Source organism: Polypterus senegalus, chromosome 3, assembly GCF_016835505.1.
Source record: "Polypterus senegalus isolate Bchr_013 chromosome 3, ASM1683550v1, whole genome shotgun sequence".
NCBI lineage: Eukaryota > Metazoa > Chordata > Cladistia > Polypteriformes > Polypteridae > Polypterus > Polypterus senegalus.
Window position 1 is genome coordinate 56,439,020 of NC_053156.1, and position 26,135 is coordinate 56,465,154.

Here is a 26,135-nt window from a genome sequence, read left to right on the forward strand (position 1 = left end):
AACAGATGGAAGAGGCCACACTGCAAGATGCAAATGACTGTTTAACCACAATAACAGGGTGGTCAGATTAAAGTTTGTGAAAAAGTACTTAAAAAAAAAAGCCTGCATAATTCTGGAAAAATGTTTTGTGGACAGACAAGACAAAAATGAACCTGCATCAGAGTGATGCAAGAGCAAAGTGTGGAGACGAAAAGGAACTGCCCCAGATCCAAAGCAGACCACCTCATCTGTTAAACATGGTGGTTGAGAGTTATGGCTTAGACATGTATGGCTGCCACAGGCACTGGCACACTCAACTTCATTGGTGATGGGACTGCTGACGGCAGTTGCACAGTAAATTCCGAGGGGTATAGAAACAAGCTCCAGTAAATACCTCCAAACTAATCTAATTGTGCTTCATCCTACAACAAGATATTGATCCCAAACATATTGCTAAGGCGACACAGGAGTTTTCAAAGCTAAAAAGTTAATAATTTCGTGAATGACTAAGCCAGTTACCTGATTTAAATCCAATTGATCATTCATTCCATATGCTGAAGAGAAAAGGGGACAAGCACACAAAACAAGCAGGAGCTGAAGATGGCTGCTTTAGAAGAGAGAGCATCACCAGAGACGATTCTCAGCACCTGGAGATGTCTATGAATCACAGACATTAAGTAGTCATTGCATGCAAGGGATATGCGACAAAGTCCTAAACATGACTGCTTTAATAGACCTACCACTGCCGTGTTCCTAATATTATAGTGCCCTGAAGTGGGAGAGCATGTAGAAAAAATTTTTAACCAAAGTGAATGCAAATACCCTTAAATTAAAGTCTGCATTGTGCAATTTAATTATGTCTAAATTGATTGATTTGTAATTTTAAACTGTGTGGAGGGGTAAATCAAGGAAAAAATGTGCATTTGTCCCAAACATCATGGAGGACACTGTATATACTGTACATAAGAAGAGATCAGTATAATGGAAATCCTAAATCTGATTCTTGTTGTAGGGCTGCTTAAAGGCCATAGACTGGAGTGTTTTTGAAAAGGCCACTAACGATATTCATGAATATACAGAGACTGTGGGTGACTACATTAGCTGATGCACGTCCATATGTGCCCCTCCCAGGACTGTGCGTATGTTACCCATTCAAAAACTTTGGTTTAATGGGGATATAAAACAGAAAATCAGGAAGCGGCAGGAGGCCTTCAAGTCAGAAGATCAAGTGGAGTATAAGAGAGCCCGGTATGAGCTGCAGAAGTCTATCAGAGCAGCAAAAAGGGCTCACTCACAAAATCTTGAAGGCTACTACCTTAATCACAATACGCACAACACGTGGCAAGTAATTCAATCTGTCACAAGCTACAGGAGAACCACAACAACTATAGATCTCCGAGATGTCACCCTTCCAGACAGCTTTAACACCTTCTATGCCAGGTTCAACAGGTTGAATACCGACACACCCTCAAAGGTCCCCTGTGACCCCATGGACACTGCCTTTCAGGTGACACACACAGGTCCTGAAAGCCCTGAAGAAGGTGAACCCCCACAAGGCTGTGGGACCCGTTGGAGTTCTTCTCAGAGTTTTGCAGGACTGTGGGGAACAATTAGCTGGCGTGTATGCTGACATCTTCAACCTGTCATTATCCCAGGCAGTAGTCCCCCTTATTTTTAAATCCTCCACCATTATACCAGTCCCCAAAAGATTGGATACATCTACTCTAAACGACTTCAGGCCAGTGGCACTCGCACCAGTCGCTAACATCAACCATATGGTCCTGGACACTGTTGACCCCCTCCAGTTTGCCTACAGCCCCAATCGATCAGTGGATGATGCGGTAGCAATAGCCTTACATCACATTCTGCAACACCTGGAAAGTAGCAGAACGTATGCCAGGATGCTTTTCCTGGAATACAGTTCTGCTTTCAATACTATTCGCCCGGGAAAACTGATCAAGAAGCTGATAGACCTCGGCGTCCCAACTCCCACCTGCAACAGGATCCTGGACTTCTTGACAGATAGACCACAGGTGGTGAGAATGGGAGGACGGGTGTCTGCTGAGCTCACAGTCAGCACAGGATCCCCACAGGGCTGTTGCCTTAGCCCCAAACTTTTCACTCTGTACACTTATGATTGTGTCTCCACCCAGGAGAACACCATCATCATTAAATATTTTGATGCTACCACCACCTAGGGGCTCATCGTGTTTGGGGAGGACGAATCAGGGTGCAGGACCCTGGTAAACAACATTCTTGTCTACGGAGAAGAAAATGATGTCATCCTCAACATAGACAAGACCAAAGAAATAATATCAGACTTCAGGAAGAAACCCCCCTCTACAGTCTCTTATCATCAAAGGGACTGAGGTGGAGAGGGCCGACAGCCACAGATTCCTGGGATTGCAGGTTACATCAGACCCAAGCTGGACTCTTAACACCACAGCCACAGTGAAAAAAGACCAGCAAAGGCTATATTTTATTAGGTTGCTTGGAGGAAAGACGACCTGAACCATCACCCTCTCACCCAGGCCTACAGATAGATAGATAGATAGATAGAGAGTATTCTCACCGCAGGTTTCGCTGTCTGGTATGGGAACACCACACAGGCAGAGAGGAAGGCTTTGCAAAGAGTCATAAAGACTGCGGAGAGGATTATAGGGACAAAACTTCCTTCCATGGACTTAATGTACACAAATCATTGTCGGAAAAGAGCAGAGGGAATTATCAGGGACTCACTCCATCCAGCTCACTCTCTGCTCAGACACAAAAACTATACGTACAGTGTGAGACACAGCAGAGCGGACATCATCATCACTCACAGAACAAGGTTTTTCAATGGCCTTTTCTCCGCCATAGTCAGACTGATAGCAAAACAAAATTATTGAATATGTGAAATAACCCTACACTACCTCACTTCACTTGTCATGTAAATGACGAGTGAAAAATGTGCAATACCTACAATATATTGTATTTTTTTGTGTGTCTAGATATTACCTCCTTTCTGTATAGTGCTGTTATAATCTATATTATTTATTATATTGTTTTACTGTTTTTAAATTTTTTTAATGTTTTACTATGACTCGGACAGAGATCTGCACAAGAATTCCAATGTGCTTTGACTGTTGGTTTTATGCACAAATGGCAAATAAAAGAACCTTGAACCTTGAAGGTATGTCTTTTTCACTGTAACACTTCTGTTTCCTTTCATAGGCTGTGGCTCTGCACCTTCACACTTGCTGTGTCAGTCGGTGCTGTCCTGCTCCTGCCTTTCTCCATCCTATCCAATGAAATCCTGCTGTCCTTTCCAGAGAACTACTACATGCAGTGGCTTAATGGCTCCCTCATCCACGGTGTGTTGAAATTGTTTCCTAAATAGAGAAGTCTGCAAATGAATTTTGTCTTCATAACATCAGAGTGCCCCCTGGTGGTCATATAATAACTTTTTAGATGGCTTTCCATGAAAACGTCCTGTAACTTGAATACATTAAACAGGGGCTTCCTCATACTCATGTCAGTACCAAAACATGCTCCACCTAATTTCTGCCTGGATTAAAAAAAAGGGGGGGATAAGTACTATCTTTTGTGCTCCGGCACATCCATGACTTAGTACTTGAGTGAACTGAAGGGTGCCTGGGTAGCTTTATAACGGTGTCATCTTCACGACATATCAGGAGATTCCACCATTATTCTGACTTCTGTCTCTGATTCCATGTTATTTCAGGCTTGTGGAATTTGGTGTTTCTCTTCTCGAACCTCTCACTGGTGCTCCTCATGCCATTTGCCTACTTCTTTACGGAATCGGAGGGCTTCGCTGGCTCCAAGAAGGTAAGAACAAAGTGTGAAGATGTGGTACACGGCCATTTGCTGTCCTAGGCCTGACATTGTGAATTCCTTTTCTGTTCTGTTTCACACATTTTAAGGCACATTCCTCATCTTTCTCCACATTAGTTTTATTCTCATGGCTGGTGCACACAGAGATGAAAACTTCATACTGGTATTTGACATATTGTATTTATGTAGCATAGAAAATAAAAGCCTTTTTTCATGTAGTCATTTTCCTATAGTAAGCACAAGCTTGTGATCATTAAGGTTAAGTGACTCAACTAGGATCCCACAATGAGTTCGGAAAGGAGATTAAACTGGAAGCCTTGTGGTTTAAAGTACATTACCTTAACCATTAGGCCACACTGCCTGAAAAATAAACCAAGTGAACTTTGCATACTGTGCAGCAAAGATGACAACTGAGAAATTTTGAAATGGCCCAAGGTTGTTGTAGGGGAATTATTTTGTATCTATAAAAAGTTACACTTGTAACTGCAAAGTTTACAGTTTAGATGCAAAGAGCACAGTAAATGAGAAGATAACAGTCAGTCGACATCTCTGCATGTATGGAGATAAGGCATAGCGAGCAGCACTGCAGCAGATAAACTATCCATATTCTGTAAAGCTTTCACCAAGACCTGTAACCTGCTCAAGACCGAAATGGTAACGAAAGTGAGAGTAGGAACCATATCCAGATGGTCCTAACAGATGATCAGACAGAACTGTAGGAAAACATTTTATGTAAATGTAATGCTGTTTTAGCTGCTGCCAGGGAAAGAATGACTGTCTTCTGTTAAACAATGTCATGGATTTCATAATTTTTCTAATCATCTTTAGCCAGTTTGAAGGTTTTTGGAGCTGCAACTCGTTCAATCCATATCATTTTTTTTTATGGGAGCCAGGTCCTACCCATTAAGCACAAGACAGGAACCAGGCTTATCGACTGTACAGCCCACTCACACCTACATTTAGACTGACAAATCAACCTGATACAGAGAAAGATGTATGAGGAAACTAGAGTACTTGGCAACATAAGTGTCTTGAGCCTGAGAAAGGCACTATATAAATAAAGTGTATTATTATTGTTATTATCTTATGTCCCATGAAGACATGGAGAAAATTTGCATATTCCACACAGGTGATACCAGTCTCTGGATTTGAACTTTGGACATGCGATCTGTGAAGCACCAGTGCTGACCACTGTGCCACTACATCACATAATTAATAATGTGTAGTCAAAATAACAAAAATGCATAATCCGAAGATACAGATACTGGCAAATGGCCCTCCCCACCCAATGACATTCCTGAAAGCTGTGGTTAACTGTTGACTTTAAACTGCAGTATTTGATAACGTTATCAGTAGTTTAGACACTGGGACTGTGTATTGACTGTGGACAGATAACTGTTGTTTTTCATTTATGTTAATTAGTTTCTACTTTGTTTTTGATGTACTTGATCAAATCTGTACCCTTATATGTGATACTTCTATATTTAGTGAGTAGTATAATCTATTCTTGCATTTCGTATTGAGAGTTGTCACAGTGCCGTTTGCCTGCACTTGCTAAGTAGCGCTGTGCAAGAAAAAAGTCGTTTCTACGGTTGGATTGTATTCCTGAGGTGGCAGTGATAGATCTAGCTCTGTATAGAGGATTACTTGTGTTCTGTTTTATGTATTGCATTTACCCCAATTTCTTGACACTCATTGCATGCCCAGTCTTCTTGGAAGGGGTCTTTCTCTGAACCACATTTACCAAGATTTCTTCCATTTTTTTTCCCCTACAATGTTTTCTTTGGGGAAGTTTTTTTATTGTCTTTTTAGAGAGTCAAAGCTGGGGAGCTGACAGTAAAACAAGACCTGTTAAAGCCTATTGAAGTTTTCTTTGTGTGAGTTTGGGATATACAAGAGAAAAATTGTTATTGTTATTAGTTTCATTGCAAATCCACAATACTTCTGTAAATTGTCACATCATAACATTCATTTCACTGGTTGTAAAGCCCACAGTTTCTCAAGTGCACTCTGTATGGGGTTGTCCTCTTCTAGCTGGCAACAGGATTAACAGAGCAGCCATCTGTACTGTGTGGACAGGCATGTTTAATACTAGTTGAGCTTCTGATTATTTTCTCTTTCTATAGGGTGTCATGGCACGAGTGTATGAGACCTCCGTTATGTTGCTACTGCTAACGCTCCTAGTGCTGGGTATTGTGTGGGTGGCATCGGCCATCCTTGACAACAGTGCTGCCAGTCGAGAGAGCCTTTATGGTGAGTTTGGGACATGCAAGGTTTAAGAGGGAAAAAGGGAAGGGTCACCTTGGACTAAAACCTATACATGCTGGGGGTTATCTAATAGTAAAGAGTATAAGCAGGTTACCATATGATGAGTATATCAAATTAATATATTTAATGAAACAAATGACGAGGAAACATAATAATACTACATTAAAGAAAGTGTACATAAAGTGAGCACAATTGAACAGGTGAAAATAGTTCAGATGTATAAGTAGAATAAACAGAAAGTAAATAAAATGAGACAATATTCCTATGATACAATAACAGAGAACAACAAAAAGTCCACATATACAGTAATCCCTCCTCGATCGCGGGGGTTGCGTTCCAGACCAAGCGCGATAGGTGAAAATCCGCAAAGTAGAAACCATATATCTGTATGGTTATTTTTATATATTTTAAGCCTTTAGAAACTCTCCCACACTGTTTATAAATATTCTCCGCACAGTTATACAGTAAACCCTCGTTTATCGCGGTTAATCCGCTCCAGACAGTTAAATGAATTTCCACGAAGTACTGTAGGATTCTTTATTTATAAATCTAATATTTTCGCAGTTAGAGCATTGAAAACCTGTTTACGACCTTCTAAATACATTTTTTAACAATATTAGAGCCCTCTAGACATGAAATAACACCCTTTAGTCAAAAGTTTAAACTGAGCTCCATGAAAAGACAGAGATGACAGTTCTTTCTCACAATTAAAAGAATACAAACATATCTTCCTCTTCAAGGTGTGCATCAGGAGCAGAGAATGTCAGAGAGAGAGAAAAGCAATCAAAAATCAAAAATCAATAGGCTGTCGGGCTTTTAAGTATGCAAGCACCGTGATAAAGTGGCCGCAATGAAGGGATCAATGTGAAGGTAGTCTTTCAGCATTTTTTAGGGGAGCGTCCGTATCTTCTTCACAAACAGCCCCTCTGCTCACATCCCCTCCGTCAGGAGCAGAGAATGTCAGAGAGAGTGAGAGAGACAGAGAAAGGCAAACAATCAAAAATCCATACGGGCTGTTAGAGCTTTTAAGTGTGTGAAGCACCACACGGGAAGCATATTGTATATCATTGAGGAGTTTTATTTAATACGTAATACATGCTCTGATTGGGTAGCTTCTCAGCCATCCGCCAATAGCGTCCCTTGTATGAAATCATCTGGGCAAACAAACTGAGGAAGCATGTACCATAAATTGAAAGACCCATTGTCCGCAAAAATCCGCGAACCACCGAAAAATCCGTGATATATTTAGATATGCATACATTTAAAATCTGCGATGGAGTGAAGCTGCGAAAGTCGAAGCGCGATATAGCCAGGGATCACTGTATATGCATCTGTATTACATCACATTACAGTAAATAAATGAAAACTGGTAAAGGGTAGATTGTCCATTTAGAGAGGTGTTTATTTGGCCCTGAAGAAGTATTGCTATGTACCCCTGAAACGTGTTGGCCCCTTCCTTGATATTTCGATGGTGTAAAAATCTACACGGGGATGAAGCCATTTGCAGTTACTGTATAGGGAATCAATTTATAGAAAAAGTTTGTGAACACTTGAAAAAGTTTTGTTCTGTTATTTGTAACCTTATATGCACAATCTTTTTGTATTATGTGTTTATTTCCAGATTGTATTGATATTTTTCTGCCAAATATATATGTTGTATTCCTTTATTTGAGCATATTTCTATTACCTGTTTTGATTTATTTACTTATTTACTGTTTGTGATGCCATATGTGTGTGTGTATGTATGTAGGTATGTTTTTATACACATATACTGTATATGTATATATAAAATACACGTCTGTGTATGTTTTTGTGTTTTTTTCTTTTTTGTTTTATTGTAATATTGTTTCATTTTTAGTTTATATTTATTCTCTTTATATGTCTGAACTATTTTCACCAGCTTGATGTTCTCACTTTATGTGCTCTTTCTTTAATGTAGTATAGTTACTTGCTGTTTGTTTCTTTAAATGTATTATTTTGATATTTTCCTCATATTGAATCTTATTACTGTTAGGTAGTCCTCATTATAAGCAGGCCTTTAATTTGCTTTGGTAAATGCTTTGGATTACACCACTAATAATATAGGAATGTAACTTCATTTCAGAAATTTTAGAACTGAGGGTCTTGGCCTCTTTGGATTTTGTTGAAAGGTAAAGTGGTGGCACCTTATTGGTAGGAAGGGTGAGATGCACTGGAAAGCCCATGAAGAAAAACGAATGTGGTCACACTAAGAGCTGTGCGTAGACTGTCGGAGTTCACTGGGGAGCAAGCAGGGCCTGAGGAGTGGGAATCGACGTGACTTTATTAGGGACATTGTGGAGATTGAGACAATTAGTGTTCCAGACATGACTTGAGCATCATCTGTGTCATGCAAGGCTCCTTACGAATTAAAACAAAAAAGAACTTTGTGAGTATAACCAGTGTATAAATATCTTGCCAAACTAAGATTTAAGATTAAATATTATAGGCACACTGAAGTGAAATTCTAATACAATAAATACATAGTAAAATAAAAATGCAATGACATGTATTTATGTACATTGCACATTTGCTTGTGGAGTCTGCACTTTCGTGTCTGGCAATAGGCAGCAGTGTGAGTGGCTTACACGTCCTGTCTGAACTGAACTGTCGAGTGTTCCCAGTTAGTCCGACTTGAGCTCATTTAGTCCAGTGACAGCTATGTACTGAGCTTTAGGATGCTGACTTGCTCGGTGTTTCTTCATTGCAGACCTGTGGGACTACTACCTGCCATACCTCTACTCCTGTATTTCACTGTTTGGTGTCCTGCTTCTTCTGGGTGAGTATGGAATTTTTGCTCACTATGGGCAACTGTAGTATTGGAAGTGTGACAGCCAAGTGTTAAAACACACACCTTTATAAACTTCTCCATTTAAAAATAGTTGATAATTCAGATCTGTGATAAGATAAAATGATTAAAGGGGGTTCGACAATATTTGTTGCTTTTGAGTCCCTTGACAACTCCTAAAGAGATCCTGCAATTTTTAAAATGTTGCGATTAGGCCAAAGCTATGTGACACAAGCATCTCCTATTTCTGGAATTCTGTGAAAAGATGCAATTCTCAATTTTGGTGAGCCAACATTAATTCTTCAGATTACATGGAAGCAAAGTATTAAAGATACATGATGTAAAGGATGAAGGAAAGAGAGCACAAACCAGTCAGTGTGGTCATTAAAGCTGGCAGTGGCTAACTGGGTGTAGTTATGCTCTTGGAGTTTTTTAAGCAAATTGACAAAAGCTGGGCCAGTGTCGAAGTCACTGGGCATGCTTGGTCTAAGCAGTGAAGACCAGTTTAGGTTTTTTTAGGGAGCAGATCCAAATTCTCTGTAAATAAAGATTTAGGGAAACATTCAGATGACTAAAAATGTCATACATGGCCATCCTTACACACTTGTTGAAGCAAAGAGGTATTTTTATGCCTCAAGGATCACGGGGTTGAATGGCTTTTATTCCAGCAAAGTGCTATCCCTGTTTAAAGTTGAGATGAATTCAAACAAACTTGAACTTTCAACATTATAGCCAGGCCATATACAGGGTGGTCCAGATCTAATTATGCAGATCAAGATCGTCTAGATGACTTTGATTTATGCGGGGACGATTCCAGTTCGGCGCGAAGACGATTCTTCATGTCGTCAGTTTGCACACTTCTCGTTGGTCTGGGATTTTTCGGGTGGTTTTCTATGTAATAAACTTAAGTTATAGCGTAATGAAAATTGAATAATTAAATCTGGACCACTCAATAGTTGCTTCTTTTAGTGTTCCTTCCATGCATATAACAAGGTGCATAGAATTAAGTAATCTATGACACCATTGCAATATCATATATTGTAGTTAAAGTTTATGTACAAGTGGAGCCTGAAATCGGGGAAAATCATAAGAGACACTTTTCACATGTTATACTATCCGGTATCTAAAATAATTAAATGAAAAATAAATCCTAATTTGAAGCTCACAATACAAAAATTCAGTTTATAATATAATGTAATGTTATGAAGCAGAAAAGTGCAGTGGAGTGACACAATTTCCTTACAGTTTCAAGAACTGCGTTGCAGATTTCAGCCCAATCAGTGCCTGGGTATTGTTAGCATGCTTTTAGATAGCTAATGTAGGTGTTTTTGCATGTCTAGTAGTACACAGTTTAGCCTAATTTTAAACTCCATATTAACCAGGTATTAGTAAGTGTGGATGTGTGCTGTAATGTACCTTGTAAGGCAATGATGCTCCATCCAGGGTTCTCCCAATACTGTCAGGATGGTCTCCAGCAGTGCGTGACAATAATGGAAAACGGCTTTTAAAAAGTGAATGGATAGGTTCAAAGACCAGAAAGTATAAACATTATATATTTAGAACTGGTCACGAAGGTGGCATGGCGGATTGTGCCGAACCCGTGGATTGTCTAAATCCAGTGCTGTGACGTTATTAATGAGGAGTTAAATTTTTTCTTCCTGTATCTTCATTTGTCTTTCTTCAGTATTCTGTTTTGTTTTTTTTTTTCTCCCACATTTCCAAGTGTGCAGATTAGGTAGATTGTCAATTTCAAATTGGCTCCTTTGTGAGTGTGAATGGGTCCTGTGATGGACTGGCACCCCCATCTAGGATTGTTTGTGGCCTGACCAGAGGAAAATCCATGCAGACATGGATATATAACATGCACATTCCAGATGGATGATGATCAAAAAAGGGAATTTGATACCAAGATACTGGATCTGTGCCACACACTATGCCTCCATATAGTATTCAATTGCCCATTCATTAATCCACCCTTCCATTATCTGTACTTGTTCTGTCCTAATTCGATCATTAGAGCTGCGAGTGGCTTGAGTTGTCTGTACTTGCAGGGGGTACCAGTCATGGATGTGCCAGTTCTTTAATGGATATAGGAATTAAAAAGTCAGTGTGAATTCCACACACAAATTGACCAGGCCAGGATTAAAAGCTAAGTCGTTGAAGATCTGAGGTAACAGCAGTAATCAATGATTCACCACACCTTCTTTTGTTCCATTGTATTGCATTTTATTTTATTAACGTAATGTGCATTGCTGCCCAATAACCCCAAGTAAGCTCCATTTTCAAGAGCTTAGGCAGAGCCAAGTCCACAAGCGACATCTGGTTGTGTTTCTCTTTTCATGGTTGTTGTGCCACTGTGTATTATATTTGTGAGGCAGACCTTCCTGCTTCCCCGGCCTAGAAGAAATGGACAGAACCCTTTGTGTGTGTTATCACCCTTATTGCCTTTGTGTCTTTGTGGTTGGGTATTTATATACTCCTTTTTTCTTCTGCTTGTAGTGTGTACGCCGTTTGGACTGTCTCGAATGTTCAGTGTCACTGGGAGCCTCCTGGTCAAGCCAAGAGTAAGTCAGTTTGTCATTACTGGGCAAGTAGTGGCGGTTACCCTTTTCAGGTCTCAAAGTTTGCTTCCTAAATTTGTTATAGCTGCACAACTTTTAAGAAAAGCCTTTGGCTCATTAATGTGTGTGGTGCCTTCAGGTTTTTTTGGTTTGTGTTTATTCTTACTTTTTGGTTAAGATTTTTCCAAGACCTATGTATTGGTCTCTCTTCTAGCTTTTGGAGGATTTGGATGAAACTCTCAACTGCACTGTCTTTGAGGAAGCAGCTCTATCTGCAAAAATGAAAGGTGAGCAATACCTTTAGTCTGTCACTCTTTTTGGTAGAGTTAATAGTTTTCAAGTTTGTTTTGACAAATCAGGCTTTTATTTTTTGCTTTAGGTAAAGCGTCGTGTTGGATCAATGTGGATATGGTGGCCTTGAAGAAGCAGTTTCTCACCATTAAAGCTCGCCGCCTAGCTCTGGGTAAGTGCTGAATGTCCTCTTGTTATTATGAACCCTCTGCAACCATTTAAAAAAGTACTGTGTAAAAGTGGAGTTTAATTTGTAAAATATCAATCAGTATTTTATGGGAACTTTCCCCGTTAATACATGGTAATAATAAATAAATACATTTTTGAATTTTTTGAAGAGGAGAGCTACTTACTGTATTTCCTAAAATTGATTTATTTGTTAAATCTCCTCTTTTCAGAGATGCGGAGAAAGGCGTCACCATGGCAACGCAATTTATGCTACCCGCTAGCCATGCTGCTGTTACTTGGGCTGACGGTTGGTTTAAATATTCTTTAAGCTCTTAATGGTGGTGTTGGGGATTTTGTTAGTGGTCCATTTGAGTAACTTCTCTTTTTCTCCACTAGGGGGTGTCAGTGCTGATTGTGTGTTTCCATGTGCTGGAGCTCTTAATTGATGAAGCGGCAATGCCTCGTGGAATGGAGGTATGAACAATTTCTCTTGTCCGACTCCCTTGGTGGACTCAGAGAGTCCTAGTTTTTTTTTGTTGTCAGGCTTCTCGGAGTCATGAAAATCTTTTTCCTTGGTACGTAATTGAGTCATTCAAACATAAAGAAAACAAGCAAATAACTTTGTCTGGCTTTTCTGACTTTCCTTCAGGACCACCACCTAGGAAAGGCTTCATTTTCGGTGTTTGGATCATTTGGAGCTGCTGTGCAGGTCATCCTGATCTTGTATCCTTTTATAGCTCTTTGAAAAGGAGCCATTTTCTCTGTCAGTGGCTTTACTGAGAGACCGCATTTACGGTCATGTTTAAGGGAAGACATCCTTTTTTGGCTGTAACATTTGAATGCTGAAAGCTTGACGGAAAGTGGCTGCATCTTGCATGTTGGGTGTGTGATTACTGTACGACTATTGGACTTACTGTTAGTGATTTGCAAATACCAAATTGAAAGGTCCACAACATGTGGTGTCTTTTGAAGTGCATTGCCTTTGTGGATGTCTTCAGTTTCTGTGGAAAACTCGGGTTATGTGATTTTTTTCCCTGCGATGCCACTTTCTAGGGAGAATGTTGAAGGAAAATTTTGATTCTGGTATCTTTTTATTTGATGAAACACCACTGGCACAAAGTATCTTTTTCAAATGTTTTCTCTTTGCGTTTGCTGCCAGGCAGTTGCATTTTTATTAATTGTTAATACAAAACCCCCAAGACTTGTACAGTCTGTAAACTTGCGACTCATTTATACACTTGACACATACTAATGTCAAGATGCCACAGTAGATGTATAAGTGCAATAAACTCTGCGCTGTCAAGGAAGCCTTAGAGGACCCTTATGTTGAGGGTATTTTGAAACGTTTTGGCTGCATGGTCCAGAGCTGTGGAGTCGGTAGATAAATTCTTCGACTCCAGCTCCTTAGTTTCCTTTACTTCTGACTCCAACGCAGACTCTGACTCCACAGCCCTGGTATGGTCACTACCTGCCACATTCTTTTTTATAAGAATGATGATGAGTAGGGAGCATTTGCCTCCCCTACACTTATCTTTTAGGAGAAAAAGCGACTTTCCATTTGTTAATTTTTGTGTCTGTGGACACCTCCAAACTAGAATTCAAAAACTTGCGTTGATCTCATCTCTTATATCCCTACATTTTTTGCCTTTGGTCAGCACCAGTGGGGTGTATTGTGTATTGTCCTCTTTACCCCCTTGATATGTTTGGATATAGCTATCCTCCTTCAGTTGTTTGGGCATTGAGTTTCACTTCGTTTCAAGACCAGTCTAAGTCACAGCTCTTCCTTGGTTTCTTAGTGATACATCCCATAGTCCTAAAGAGCTTAAAGGAGAGGAAAGGTGTGCCATTAAACCTTCTAAAACAATTTCTTGCATACTTTGTGCCTAGTAAAACTGTTAAAAATAGAGTTTTGGTAAATATAGCCATACCACCTACACTTCAGCCCGGGTAAACCACTGGAAGCTAAACATGTTTGGATCCGGCCTGTACTTGGGAAGTCTTGGGTTATTAATGGAAGATCTGGGGGCGCTTACCCTGTGGTGTATCTGTGGATCTCAACGCTCCAGGGTAGTGACAGGGACACTGTGCTGTCAAAAGGTTGAGAGGTAAAAACATCCTGACTCTCTGTGGTCAAAAAAGATCCCTTGGCTTCTTTCAAAAAGAGTAGGGTGTTTCCTTATGACATGGCTGAAATGTCCAACACAGCCTGGATATTCTGTCCCTCTATTCATCCCCTGTGCCTCATCTCCTTCATTCCTACACCACCTACTTGCTAATATGTGGTGTGTGTAATAACACATAAATGGCTGCCATTGTATCATCCAGGTGGATGCTGAACCTTGGTGGTGTTTAAAGCTCTCTTTGAGTAGCTAGAAAAAGCGTTTATGTAAATGTAATGAATGGATTAATTTTTTAACTAAAACTTTAACTGACTTTTTCAGAGGTGAAGTAATATGTGTGTCCAAAAATATTTCTGCAGTAATTTTGGTTTGCTTAGTCCAGTTCAGGGTCATAAGAGGGCTGGAACCTAACCTGGAAGCATAAAGCAGTTACCATATCTGGACAGGGAGCCAGTCCATTGCAGGGCAGACTCACACACAGTTCCTCTAGCTCACATTTGGCCAAGGTAGATAAAAATAAATGTAACACACATTTGAGATGTGAGAAAAGGCCTCCCGGTCATAAGGTAAAGAACTTGCAAAGCCTGGCATTTGCACCTAGTCTGTTGGAAGTGGGAGGCAGTAGTGCTTAGTTGCCCATCTTTTTCAATATGAATTAAGTCCCCTTCATTTCCTAATTGGATGGCTCTCTTGCTCTCTCTCTCTGTCTCACCTCTGCCAGCTTTGGAGATATGAGTTCTCAAGGCCTCCTGTATCCAGCAGTGTTTCCTAGGCCCAAAGCTGTGAAACAGTAGTTTAATATTCTGACACTCCTGCCTCCACACAATCACAGCTTATGTTCAATACAATATTTGCTGGGAATCTTCCATGTTTTTCTGATATCTCTTTTTCATTAGTAGTTGGAACAAGTGCTCTCTCTTGGGGTGGGACATCCTTTGACTGAATATGTTAGCAGCTATGCAATGAATGAGTGCATCTGAGAATATTATTACAGTGCTTTGTATTTACTAGATGCTTTTTATTCAAAACATCTTACAGATTTAAAGGGTCTTTGATGCAGAGTCATGTAGAAGGCTGTGAGGGGAGGCTGTCATGAGCAAGATGTTGCAAAGCTGACAAGAGACTGAAACAGAGACTCTGTTATTGTGTAGTGAGAAAGTAAGAATACTAGGAAGTGGTAGATGCTGTCAGTGACCAAATGGTGACCTTTGTCTCCCAGCCAGTTCATTATAGGGCTAGAGATTTAGTTGATGCCACCGTTAGGGCCGGTTTATACAACATGCTCGGAATGCTTATGCACACACCTCATGGCTGCAACGCGTTCACAGCATTCTTTTGAAGCATCATCTGAGCACATCGTCAGAAATTAACGTGTGCACGAGTTGCAATACCAGCAAAAATACGGGTGGTGTGTGTGTTGAAGTTTTGGTACGTAATGTCAGCATTGTTGTTTACTGTCAACATGTGACAGCAGGCTTGCAGCTCTAACAGGATCAATCTGCGTGCTTCAGTGTTTAATTAATGTTTTGATGCAGTGAAGCAAATTGTCAAGCTTAAATACTGACATGTGAATGTATTCATAATACTCCATCCATTTCTGGCATAGTCAATACAGATGTCACATATTCCCTATTGTAACGACGCAATACATTTAAAGGGCTCACATACCATCTTCTGTGTCGCTGTTGCAGTCAGTTAAGAGCATCAGGATGCAAAGAATTTTTATCTTTAACATCAAAACACCATGTTGTGTTCTCACCGTGATGACTGCTCACACCACTACCTGGTGGAATCCTCCAGATTTACTTAAAGCATGCACACAAGAGTCAATGCTCAAGTCGTCCTCAAGTGTATGCATCGCATAGAGTTAAGTTTATCCTCGGCCTTACACAACCGATTTCTTAGAGAGAAGGAGACTGAGGCCTCACTGACAGCTGGTAGCACATGGTCTCTAGCTAAGGAAGCTGGGACATTGTAACTGAATATAGTTGTTCTTTTAAGGCAGTGAGCATATAGAAAGGTTACAGATATTTTAGACAAGTGGGGTCACTAGAATTTACTAGAGGTATTTTAGGCTGTTGATCCTTTAATAGGAATCATCCCACTCTTAACCCAATAAGTGATGCCAGTAAGGAGTTTAAATTACTCCATATAACTGAGTCTGTAATCAGGAGGAGGGCTGTAGCAGGGGCAGACTGGCTGGAGGATGAAATGGCTGCGAGAGAGAAACAGAAAACAGAGAGGAAGGTTGTGTTTGGATGGTAATCGAGAGGTGGGCAAGGGGACAAGCTGCCCACCTGGTCAATAGGAGTTCAGAAACATGTTAGGGTAGCTGTCATTTTGATACTTCACTTCTCACTTGCGTGTTTATTATTTAAAATTAACAATAGTTTCATAGTTTTGGGCTGTTTAGCATTATTCCTGATGAGGAGATATGCCAAGAAATATCCCCCTCGACATTGCAATATGTTTGTTATAAGTCATCATTCACAGCATCCATTCAAATGAAAACACTCATGCAGCCAAACCCTAATACTGTACTTCTACTGAATGCTCCTTGTAAGGCTAAATGTGAACCACATCTGGTACCCTGTTTTTAGATTTGGAAGCACTTAAGGTGCTGACAATGAGAACATAAGTCAGAGCAATGACTCCGAGATAGGATTGGTCTCGTCATGAGAGGTCTTCACTTGTTTGTGTTTATACATTTGTTTGTTCCCTTAACTTATTACACACAGTTACTTGATGGTGTCATCTGTTGTTGGCTTCTACAGCTCCCCCTTTTTCACCAGGTTACTGCCCAGAAAGCAGGATACTACCATGACAAAGGTAAAAATAGTAGATTGGATGTCCATACGCAGCTCTTTCTCTTTCTGACAGTTTACTTTCATCACTTACCCTGGCTGCCTTCTCTCTGCAGATCATCGGTAACTGCGTCTCACTGTTGGTTCTTAGCTCAGCTTTGCCTGTTTTTTCCCGGACTCTGGGTAAGTGGAGGTGTTTGTTTTATTAAAATGTGGCCTATAGCTTAGGTTGTCTCTTTGAATGCAACCATGCCCCTCAGTCTTCAGTGCCACTGCAGATATTGTGGGGTTGGGATTGGCTGGGAACCCACGCTAATAGGAGTTATGGATACAAGAGTATAATTATATTCTGGACACCTGTATAATATATATAGTAACAGATAGGGGGCGCTATCGCTCCCTTGAACCCTCGGATCAGACGCCAGATAAAAGTCTAAGAATCGACTTTATTATTATAATAATGTGCTCCAAGAACCCTACACTCCACAATACTCATATAAATCACAATTATTGAACAATACACAATCCTTCTACTCCCAGACACGTTGCCACCCTTCCTCCTGACTCAGCTCAGCTCCTGAGATTTCCCACAGTCCTTTTATACTTGTTGACCCGGAAGTGTTTCTGTCCCTCAGTCCATGTGATTCTTAACACTTCCGGGTCAGGTGAAAACTCCTTTTCTTCATCCCAGAAGTACGTCATTTCTTCTGCCCTGTGATTAGGACGTACTTCCGGGTTATAGTGCACATAGCAATCCCTGGGCCACCCTGCAGCGTCCCCATGGTATCCAGCAGGGCTGTGCAGTTAAACTCCAATGTCCATGAGGCCCAGCTGGAATTCGGGGCACCTCCATGTTGCAGGGAGGGCTCCATCTGGCGGCCTGGGGGTATTGGCCGGGATAATCGGCCGGCCATATCCCCATATATATATATATATATATATATATATATATATATATATATATATATATATATATATATATATATATATATATATATATACTGCTCAAAAGAATTAAAGGAACACTTTTAATCAGAGTATAGCATAAAGTCAATGAAACTTATGGGATATTAATCTGGTCAGTTAAGTAGCAGAGGGGTTGTTAATCAGTTTCAGCTGCTGTGGTGTTAATGAAATTAACAACAGATGCACTAGAGGGGCAACAATGAGATGACCCCAAAACAGGAATGGTTTAACAGGTGGAGGCCACTGACATTTTTCCCTCCTCATCTTTTCTGACTGTTTCTTCACTAGTTTTGCATTTGGCTACAGTCAGTGTCACTACTGGTAGCATGAGGTGATACCTGGACCCTACAGAGGTTGCACAGGTAGTCCAACTTCTCCAGGATGGCACATCAATACGTGTCATTGCCAGAAGGTTTGCTGTGTCTCCCTGCACAGTCTCAAGGGCATGGAGGAGATTCTAGGAGACAAGCAGTTACTTTAGGAGAGCTGGAGAGGGCCATAGAAGGTCCATAACCCATCAGCAGGACCAGTATCTGCTCCTTTGGGCAAGGAGGAACAGGATGAGCACTGCCAGAGCCCTACAAAATGACCTCCAGCAGGCCACTGGTGTGAATGTCTCTGACCAAACAACCAGAAAGACTTCATGAGGGTGACCCAAGGGCCCCATGTCCTCTAATGGGCCCTGAGCTCACTGCCCAGCAGCATGCAGCTCGATTGGCATTCGCCATAGAATACCAGAATTGGCAGATGCACCACTGGTGCCCTGTGCTTTTACAGATGAGAGCAGGTTCACCCTGAGCACAAAAGTGAAAGGGTCTGGAAAAGCCATGGAGAACATTATGCTGCCTGTAACATCATTCAGCATGAGCAGTTTGGTGGTGGGTTAATGATTGTCTGGGGAGGCATATCCATGGAGTCACACAGACCGCTACAGGCTTGACAAAGGCACCTTGGCTGCCATTAGGTATCAGGATGAAATCCTTGGACCCATTGTCAGACCCTATGCTGGTACAGTGGCTCCTGGTGCACGACAATTCCTGGCCTCATGTGGTGAGAGTATGCAGGCAGTTCCTGGAGGATGAAGGAATTGATACCATTGACTGGCCACCACACTTTCCTGACCTAAATCCAATAGAACACCTCTGGGACATTATGTTTTGGTCCATCCAATGCCACCAGGTTGCACCTCAGACTGTCCAGGAGCTCAGTGATGCCCTGGTCCAGATCTGGGAGGAGATCCCCACAACACCATCTGTCATCTCATTAGAAGCATGCACCAATGTTGTCAGGCATGTATACAAGAACACAGGGGCCATACAAAGTGCTGCGTACAATTTTGAGTTGCTGCAAGTAAATTTTGGCAAAATGGACTAGCCTGCCACATAATTTTTTCACTCTGATTTTTGGGCGCCTTTGAATTCAGGGCTCTGTAGGTTGATCATTTTCATTTCCATCAAACGATGTGGCATCCTTTCGCTCCTAACACATTACCCAGTCTATATCAGTATAGATATCCAGGAGGATTTCTTTTTCCCATTGAGATCTGATGTGTTTTCAAAGTGTTCCTTTAATTTTTGAGCAGGTTATATATATATATATATATATATATATATATATATATATATATATATATATATATATATATATATATATATAATGTTACTTACTTGATGTAGTTTGTAGTAATGACTGAAATATCTGTAATGTCATGTTTTCATGCAAAACGACGATGTCTGTTTATAACAGAATAGATGTCTTTGCTGGCTAACACTGGACAACTGTAAACAATATCAACAACTGTTCATGAAAAAAATCTCATGCTGCTCGTATGGTATATTCTACATATCAAGTCATCCAGCTATCTGTTCAAAACATCCAAAACACATGTATTTTTATGAAAATATTGTTAAATAAACCACTTCTCGAACTTGCTCTCAAACAAAAATAAAATGCGCTCAGATTCAAACAAGCATTTGAATTGTAGACCTGGCTGCTGTCATTACATTTAAATTTATCTCCTCAACTGGCGTACCTTGGGTTTATTTAGCAGCAGCCTGTGAAACTACACGGGTGAATAGACCTTCTGTCAGTTAAAGCATCTTCGATATGCACAAATAAGGCAGCATATTCTCTTCCTGATGATGTTTTTACTCGCTTTTCTTTAACTTTGAAACTTCAGTTGTACTTGCCTCTCAGTGAGCTTTTCACAGCGTTAGCTAATGAAGTAGGTGTTATTAGGCTGGACCCCATGATTAATGAATGAGGAGGATAGATGGGTTTTCAATTTAAATGTTCAGTTGTGTTTCCATTTTATTATAGGAGAAGGTTTTCCGGAATTAGTTTATTTAACAATATTTTAGTAAAAATGCTTGTGTTTGTGACCTTGTGAGTGTACAACTGGATGACTTGACATGTGAATTACACAAGATAAAGTTAAGTGAGATTTTTTTCATTAACATTTTTGATCTATTTTTGCTGTTGTCCAGCGTTTGCCACCATAGATGCTTATCCTATCATAAACTTTCTTATCTATGTTCTGCATGGAAACATGAGATAAAAAATTTTCTTGGCCATGAGTACAGACTACACAGGGTAAGTAACATGTAAAATACATATAATTTTTAGGTGGCGTATTCCTTTAAGTAATGTTTATTGCAGCCATCAGGTCAAGGGAGAAGTGGGCTTTGTATTGTACAGAGTACAGACACAGAAGTCATTTTGGTGCAGTGCTCCTAGGTTCAAATGTTGGCCTGATGCACCTTCTGGTTAATCTGACTTCCTTTCACATTTTAGAGATATGCAGATTAGGCCGATGTGACAATTTCACGTTATCTGGTGAGTGAACGTGCAGCACAGTGTAGTTGACACTCTGTCCAGTATACCTGATGCTGATGGAGCCATGAATAAGCAAATAAATAATACAAGATAAATTAAGAATGGGTAAAATGAATGGAAAAACAAAAGCATCCAAGAGCAGTTTAAAAATGTGGCAATTTGTGCCACTAGAGGGCAGTAACATCACAAGGAATACCCAAAAGGACAGTGTGAAAGCAAAAGTGTTGAGCACTTCGAGATGAACAGATTCATTTAAACAGAGATCTTCTACTTGTGGACACCAGTAGTGCAGTTCAGCCCATCTGATCATCAGGCTATGAGCAGATTTCATCAGCTCTGGATTCACTCATAATTTTCATTCACCACTAATATATTTATTGTAAGACTTCATTCTTAGTAATTAAATGTTACCAGTATGACTGTGTCTGACAATTCTTTTTTATCCAAAGCCCAGTGTAACCATTATGCCCCCATTGATACTTTTGCATAGATGACGAGTCCTGTCTTATAGTGAATTTCAGAATCTCTGTGTTACCAACATAAACCACAGCTTCCTAGTCTTTGGTAATAATTCATTTTAGGATCCCAGTGTTCCCATTATAAATACAAGATGATGCTGACCTACATGGAGATAATTCTAGAAAGGATTCAGAGTTGCCACATTATTCTCGTCCTATATGCAAAGTGCAGAGGATGAATAAAATATTAGATCATAAGAAGCATTGAATGTTGATCATGATTTCTCTTGATTTAAATGTATAATGCACCAATGAGCTGATTAAGAAAACAAGAAGCGATTAAAAATGGCAAAATTAGCTGCTTGACACTGAAAGAAGCAATTAAGAATTGGGAATATTAACTATAGCTTTAGCTATAACTGCTTTAGCAGCAATAAGTGGTATGTAATGAAGAAACCGGGCTGGAGCTCAAACCTACAGCCACTGAGGCCCCCTAAAACTAAACTTGACAACCCATGGACTTGACCTAATTCCTGTATTCAGAGTTTGCAGTAGAACTGATAAGCCTGATCCAGCAGACATCTTTCAGTTTTATAGTGAATGATATGCTCAAGAAAACCCGGAGGAAGCTAAACATGGGTGCATCCAGAACAGACGCCAGAAAGCATTTCTTCATTCAAAGGGTTGTTTAACACCTTTTATGTTGCTATTCATGACGTTTCTTATATTCTTACTTTTATGACACCTAAGATGATGTTTCAGCTTCCTAGTCTTGACCAGTGTGTGAAAGTCAACTTGTTGGCAGCACAGTGCTCACCAGGGGGTGTTCTTCTCTTCTCTGATCTGTTGCTCTTCTTTTCCAGGAATCACCCGTTTTGACCTTCTGGGAGATTTTGGCCGGTTCAACTGGCTTAGGAATTTCTACATTGTCTTCCTCTACAATATGCTGTTTGCCGGCCTGACCACCATGTGCCTTGTCAACAAGTTCACGTGGGCCGTGCAGGCAGAACTCATCCGTGCCTTTGGTAAGCCCACTAAGCTGTCTAACGACAGAGTGATAATTTACAAATGTGTGGGGTGTTTAGTACTGCTTTTGAGAGAGCTCCTTGGCCGATGTGAATTAACAGAAGGTAAAGATGAGCAGACGCAGGGATAGAACCGATTAAATTTAGAAAAAAGGCAGACACTCGAACATCCTAACAGGACTACGTGTGCTGGAGCTGAATTGAGGGGTAGTGCATTTATGACAATGGGTCTGTGTGGCAGTGAGGCTGCATGAGGTAGGCTGACTTTGGTTTGTGTTAAATGGGGTGTTAATGTGTCACTGCTGGCTTAATGTGTTGAGGTCAATGAGGGGAAGTGTGCCATGGCTTAGAGCAGGGATGTCCAACTTGAGTCCTGGAGGGCGCAGTGGCTGCAGGTTTTCATTCTAACCATCTTCTTAATTAGTGAGCTGTTCCTGCTGCTGATTAACTTGTTTTGCCTGAGTTTTAATTGACGTGACTCAGAACCCCTTAGTTGTTTCTTTTTCCTTAAATAGCAGCCAAACATTAGTAAGACACAAATCAAGTGTCCACATGACCAGCTAACCTGAAAATAAAGAAAGGTGAAAGTCTTGGTCATGCTGGTCTGCTCAGGTCACCAAAACCTCTTGACGGTGGTCTTAGAAAAAACAGAAAATCAACAGTCTGCTATGGCAAAATGAGAAGCAGTAACAAGTCATGTCATTCAGTAACAGCTTTAATTAACAGCAAGAATTGGCTTCTCTGGCGTCTCATTAAGAAACTGGTTGGAGTGAAATTGGCTGGAGTTTGACATTCTAATTGTCTTGTTTCACATCTCATTTCTGTTTGGCTGCCATTTAATGAAGAAACAAATCAATTCAGAGAACTGAATCCTTAAAAACATGGCTGTTGAAATGAAGGGAAAAGGAGTTAATTAGCAGTGAAAACTACTCACTGATTAGGAAAAGGGTTAGAATGAAAACCTGCAGCCATTGCGGCCCACCAGGACCAGAGTTGGAAACCCCTGGCTTAGAGGATGCTACTGACTCTGTTTGTGAGGTTGGCTTTTATGAATGACTGAGGCTTTTACTACAATTGAGCAGATTTGTTTTTTTATTGAACTAGTAATCATCTACAACGTAAGATCCTAACGTCTGCACCATTTCCCCATGAACTGGGTAAAATGAGAACTTTGCAACTAAATTATTAGTGGAGAGTCATCTACAGCCAAATTGTCACGTCCCCATGGAGTTCTTAATGCTGTACATGTTTGTTGGCTTTCACTATTTGTCTTGTTACTTGGCCCGTGCTGCCCACCTCCTTATCAAACTGACCGTGAAACACCTGCCCACCCAGCACATGTACATCGCAAGTCTATTATAGCGCTTGCAGATTTCCCCATTCACAAGGTTTAGTGTTCTCGTGAGCCCCCCTCACCATCCACACATGGGACAACTCAGGCCGACGCAGCAGGCCCCGTGGACCCGAGTTCTTGGCACCCATCCACCCAGCAGGCTGCCTGCCCTTCTTGGCCATTTCCTCAGATAGAAAGGCACACAATTCTCACAGGAAGGGCCTTTTTTCTTTTCTTTTTGAGGGAGGCTGAGTAACTGAGAGGCCCCTAGGGGCTCATCACTTGCAGAATCTGAACCTGAGGGTCCACCCTAACCACCACCAATCTCCCCCCCTCTCTCTCGTTAGTGGAATGAGATGCCTTGCCCTTTATTTGAAACCTTGGTGCTTCCGAAGAAAAACATGTCGCCACTGAGAACTGTCCCACCCTCCCTGCCTAAGAGTTAAAAGGAGCCACTGAGATAGCATCTTGGCACAAATGGGAGCCTGGAGTGCAGGGGACACTGCCTTGCTGAGGTCACACACCATCACTTTAGGGGTGTCTACTGGGTTAGAGGTAGGTGGGCACATAAAGTTGAGTCACAAACTAAATTAGAGGCTGACAACAGCTTGGCTGAATCTTTTCAGTTAGTCAGGTCCTTTCAATCTGCTAACAAAGCATTTTCAGAAAGATTTTATTGCCCTGTCAGTTTGTATTTGGTCTACTGTATTGTGATCTTGTTTGCTCTTTCTTAAATAAAGAGTGTGTGTGTTGTGTGCGTGTTTGTGCACGAGTGTGCCTTGTGATGGCCTGGTGCCCTGTCCAGGGCTGATTCCTGCATTACACCCACTGTTGCTGTGATAGGTACTGGGATCGAACCAGCCTGAATTGGATTAAGTGCTTTAAAAATGTTGAACTGAATTGGTGGAGCCGTGTAAAGCGCTATATGAACATTCTGTGCACTGCTGAGGTTTGGATCCATGAATGTGCCTTCACTTTCTGGCAGCTTTACTTTGTCGTGGAGTATTATGTGAAAAGGAAGTGACTGGCAGTACGGAGTAGTTGGCACATCTTGAACAAGGGATGCTTTCTAAGACTCTGTGAAGCGCCTTGAGCATGGGAAAGGCGCTATATAAATAAACTATATTATTATTATTATCCTCCAGGTTGCCTCAGATACCATACGACCTGCTTTAACAAGAATGCAAATCTCTGATTTGTCCACAGGGCTCCATAAGCTGCCGTTACCAGTATCCCGATCCCGAAACTTAGCCAAGAGCATTACCATCTCTGGATCTTCTCCCATGCAGTAGGCCTTTTTTGTGCGTGAAGTGATGTTGAAGATGGAAAGCATGGACCACAGCAAACCTAGTGCTACTGTTGAACAGCAGCCATTCCTGTACTGAAGAAATCGGGTCCGGGATTCAGGAATGAGAATGATCCAATATAGCGCCTTTCTTATCTTAACCTCTGAGCCATAATATAAAGTGACTTCTTGCAATCAGAGCACAAGGAAGCGAGCGTCGAGCTATCATATTGGTAGGGACCACCATCAAACTAACTGAGTGGATTGCTTTGGACAGCTGGGTTCAGTGTTTTTGTTTTTGGTTTATTTTTGTTTGTTTTTTTTTTTCTGTCTTTTGAAAATGAACACTTTTTTTAACCAAATTGTATTTTATGTGAAAATCCGTTTGTTACTTTTACTGTTTTTAACTCCGAATGCATCCTTTAAAAAAAATCTCAAAGGCAGCAGCAGTGGACATGCGACCATTGACTGGTCACTCTGAAGGAGAAACTGGACAACCATGAAAACTGTGAAACGTTTACATTGTTAGAGAGAAGTGCAATATGGGGGGCTCGGGTAATAGTGATTAGCTGTTTACAGTATTTGTGTGCTGACTGTTGACTCTGTGCTGTGTCGTCTCCCGTGTCGTCGTCGTTCATCTCCCAAGTGTGTGTGAAAATAAACGTGTGCTGATGAGTAGTGATTTTTAACTGCAAGTGTGGCATCTTTGTGTTGCTTTGGCGGTAATAACTTAAGAGGTGCTGTGTTTTTCCCCAAATACTTTATTTTTGGGGAATCCGTGTTGCTTGCCATTTATTTCAGTATACACTTACGCCAAGCATTCACTGCAATTTTTAGAAGTTGTGGTCAAGTGACTACTCACAATTGTCAGAAAAATGACCAGAATGTCTGGTAAAGGTTTGGGGCAGCCACCCGTATAATATGTCCTGGCTGCAAAAGGTTGATGTTTTAACAGTGTTGTTCACAATACCGAGTCCAGAACAGAACTGAATGGTTGGAGGTAAGATGGCGGCTTTAAAGGCCGGTGATGGAAGTGACGTCATTGATGTCGGAAGTAATGTCATCACAATCACCGGGACCAGAAGTGACGTCTTCAGAAGCGCCGGAACCCGACGGGATTATCTGAGAAAGGTCTGCAAGGAACTGAGAGAGACGGTCAGCACACTCCGCTGCCCCCTGGTCTGGTGTAAAATTACAATTACTTAAGCCCTTTAGCTGCCTTCTACTTGCACGTGTGTACCACAATGTACGTTAGAGTCGCCAGTCATGTATGAGCTCAATCTGCACAAGCACGACTGGTCCAATCGACCTGCCACAATGCCGGTGCTGAGACTTTGTTTACATGACCCCGACATTTTGCAAGCTTTGCCCATTCGAAAAAACAATATGGCCGCAGGCTTCT

At 41.0% G+C, this 26,135-nt stretch overlaps 1 protein-coding gene across 1 annotated transcript in view; it reads left to right on the top strand.

The window, feature by feature from the left end:
• The window catches only part of lmbr1l (limb development membrane protein 1-like), a 57,410-nt gene extending 31,982 nt beyond the window's left edge, over positions 1 to 25,428 (top strand). Inside the window, exons 4-17 of the mRNA XM_039747255.1 lie at positions 3,193 to 3,332; positions 3,704 to 3,807; positions 5,940 to 6,066; positions 8,810 to 8,878; positions 11,387 to 11,451; positions 11,663 to 11,735; positions 11,828 to 11,911; positions 12,138 to 12,214; positions 12,304 to 12,381; positions 12,557 to 12,630; positions 16,766 to 16,856; positions 16,948 to 17,014; positions 21,954 to 22,115; positions 24,655 to 25,428. Of these exons, the coding sequence (XP_039603189.1) occupies positions 3,193 to 3,332; positions 3,704 to 3,807; positions 5,940 to 6,066; positions 8,810 to 8,878; positions 11,387 to 11,451; positions 11,663 to 11,735; positions 11,828 to 11,911; positions 12,138 to 12,214; positions 12,304 to 12,381; positions 12,557 to 12,630; positions 16,766 to 16,856; positions 16,948 to 17,014; positions 21,954 to 22,115; positions 24,655 to 24,740 (1,297 nt within the window). The 3' untranslated portion in view covers positions 24,741 to 25,428. The remainder of the gene's footprint in view (positions 1 to 3,192; positions 3,333 to 3,703; positions 3,808 to 5,939; positions 6,067 to 8,809; positions 8,879 to 11,386; positions 11,452 to 11,662; positions 11,736 to 11,827; positions 11,912 to 12,137; positions 12,215 to 12,303; positions 12,382 to 12,556; positions 12,631 to 16,765; positions 16,857 to 16,947; positions 17,015 to 21,953; positions 22,116 to 24,654) is intronic.
• Positions 25,429 to 26,135: the final 707 nt, after the last annotated feature.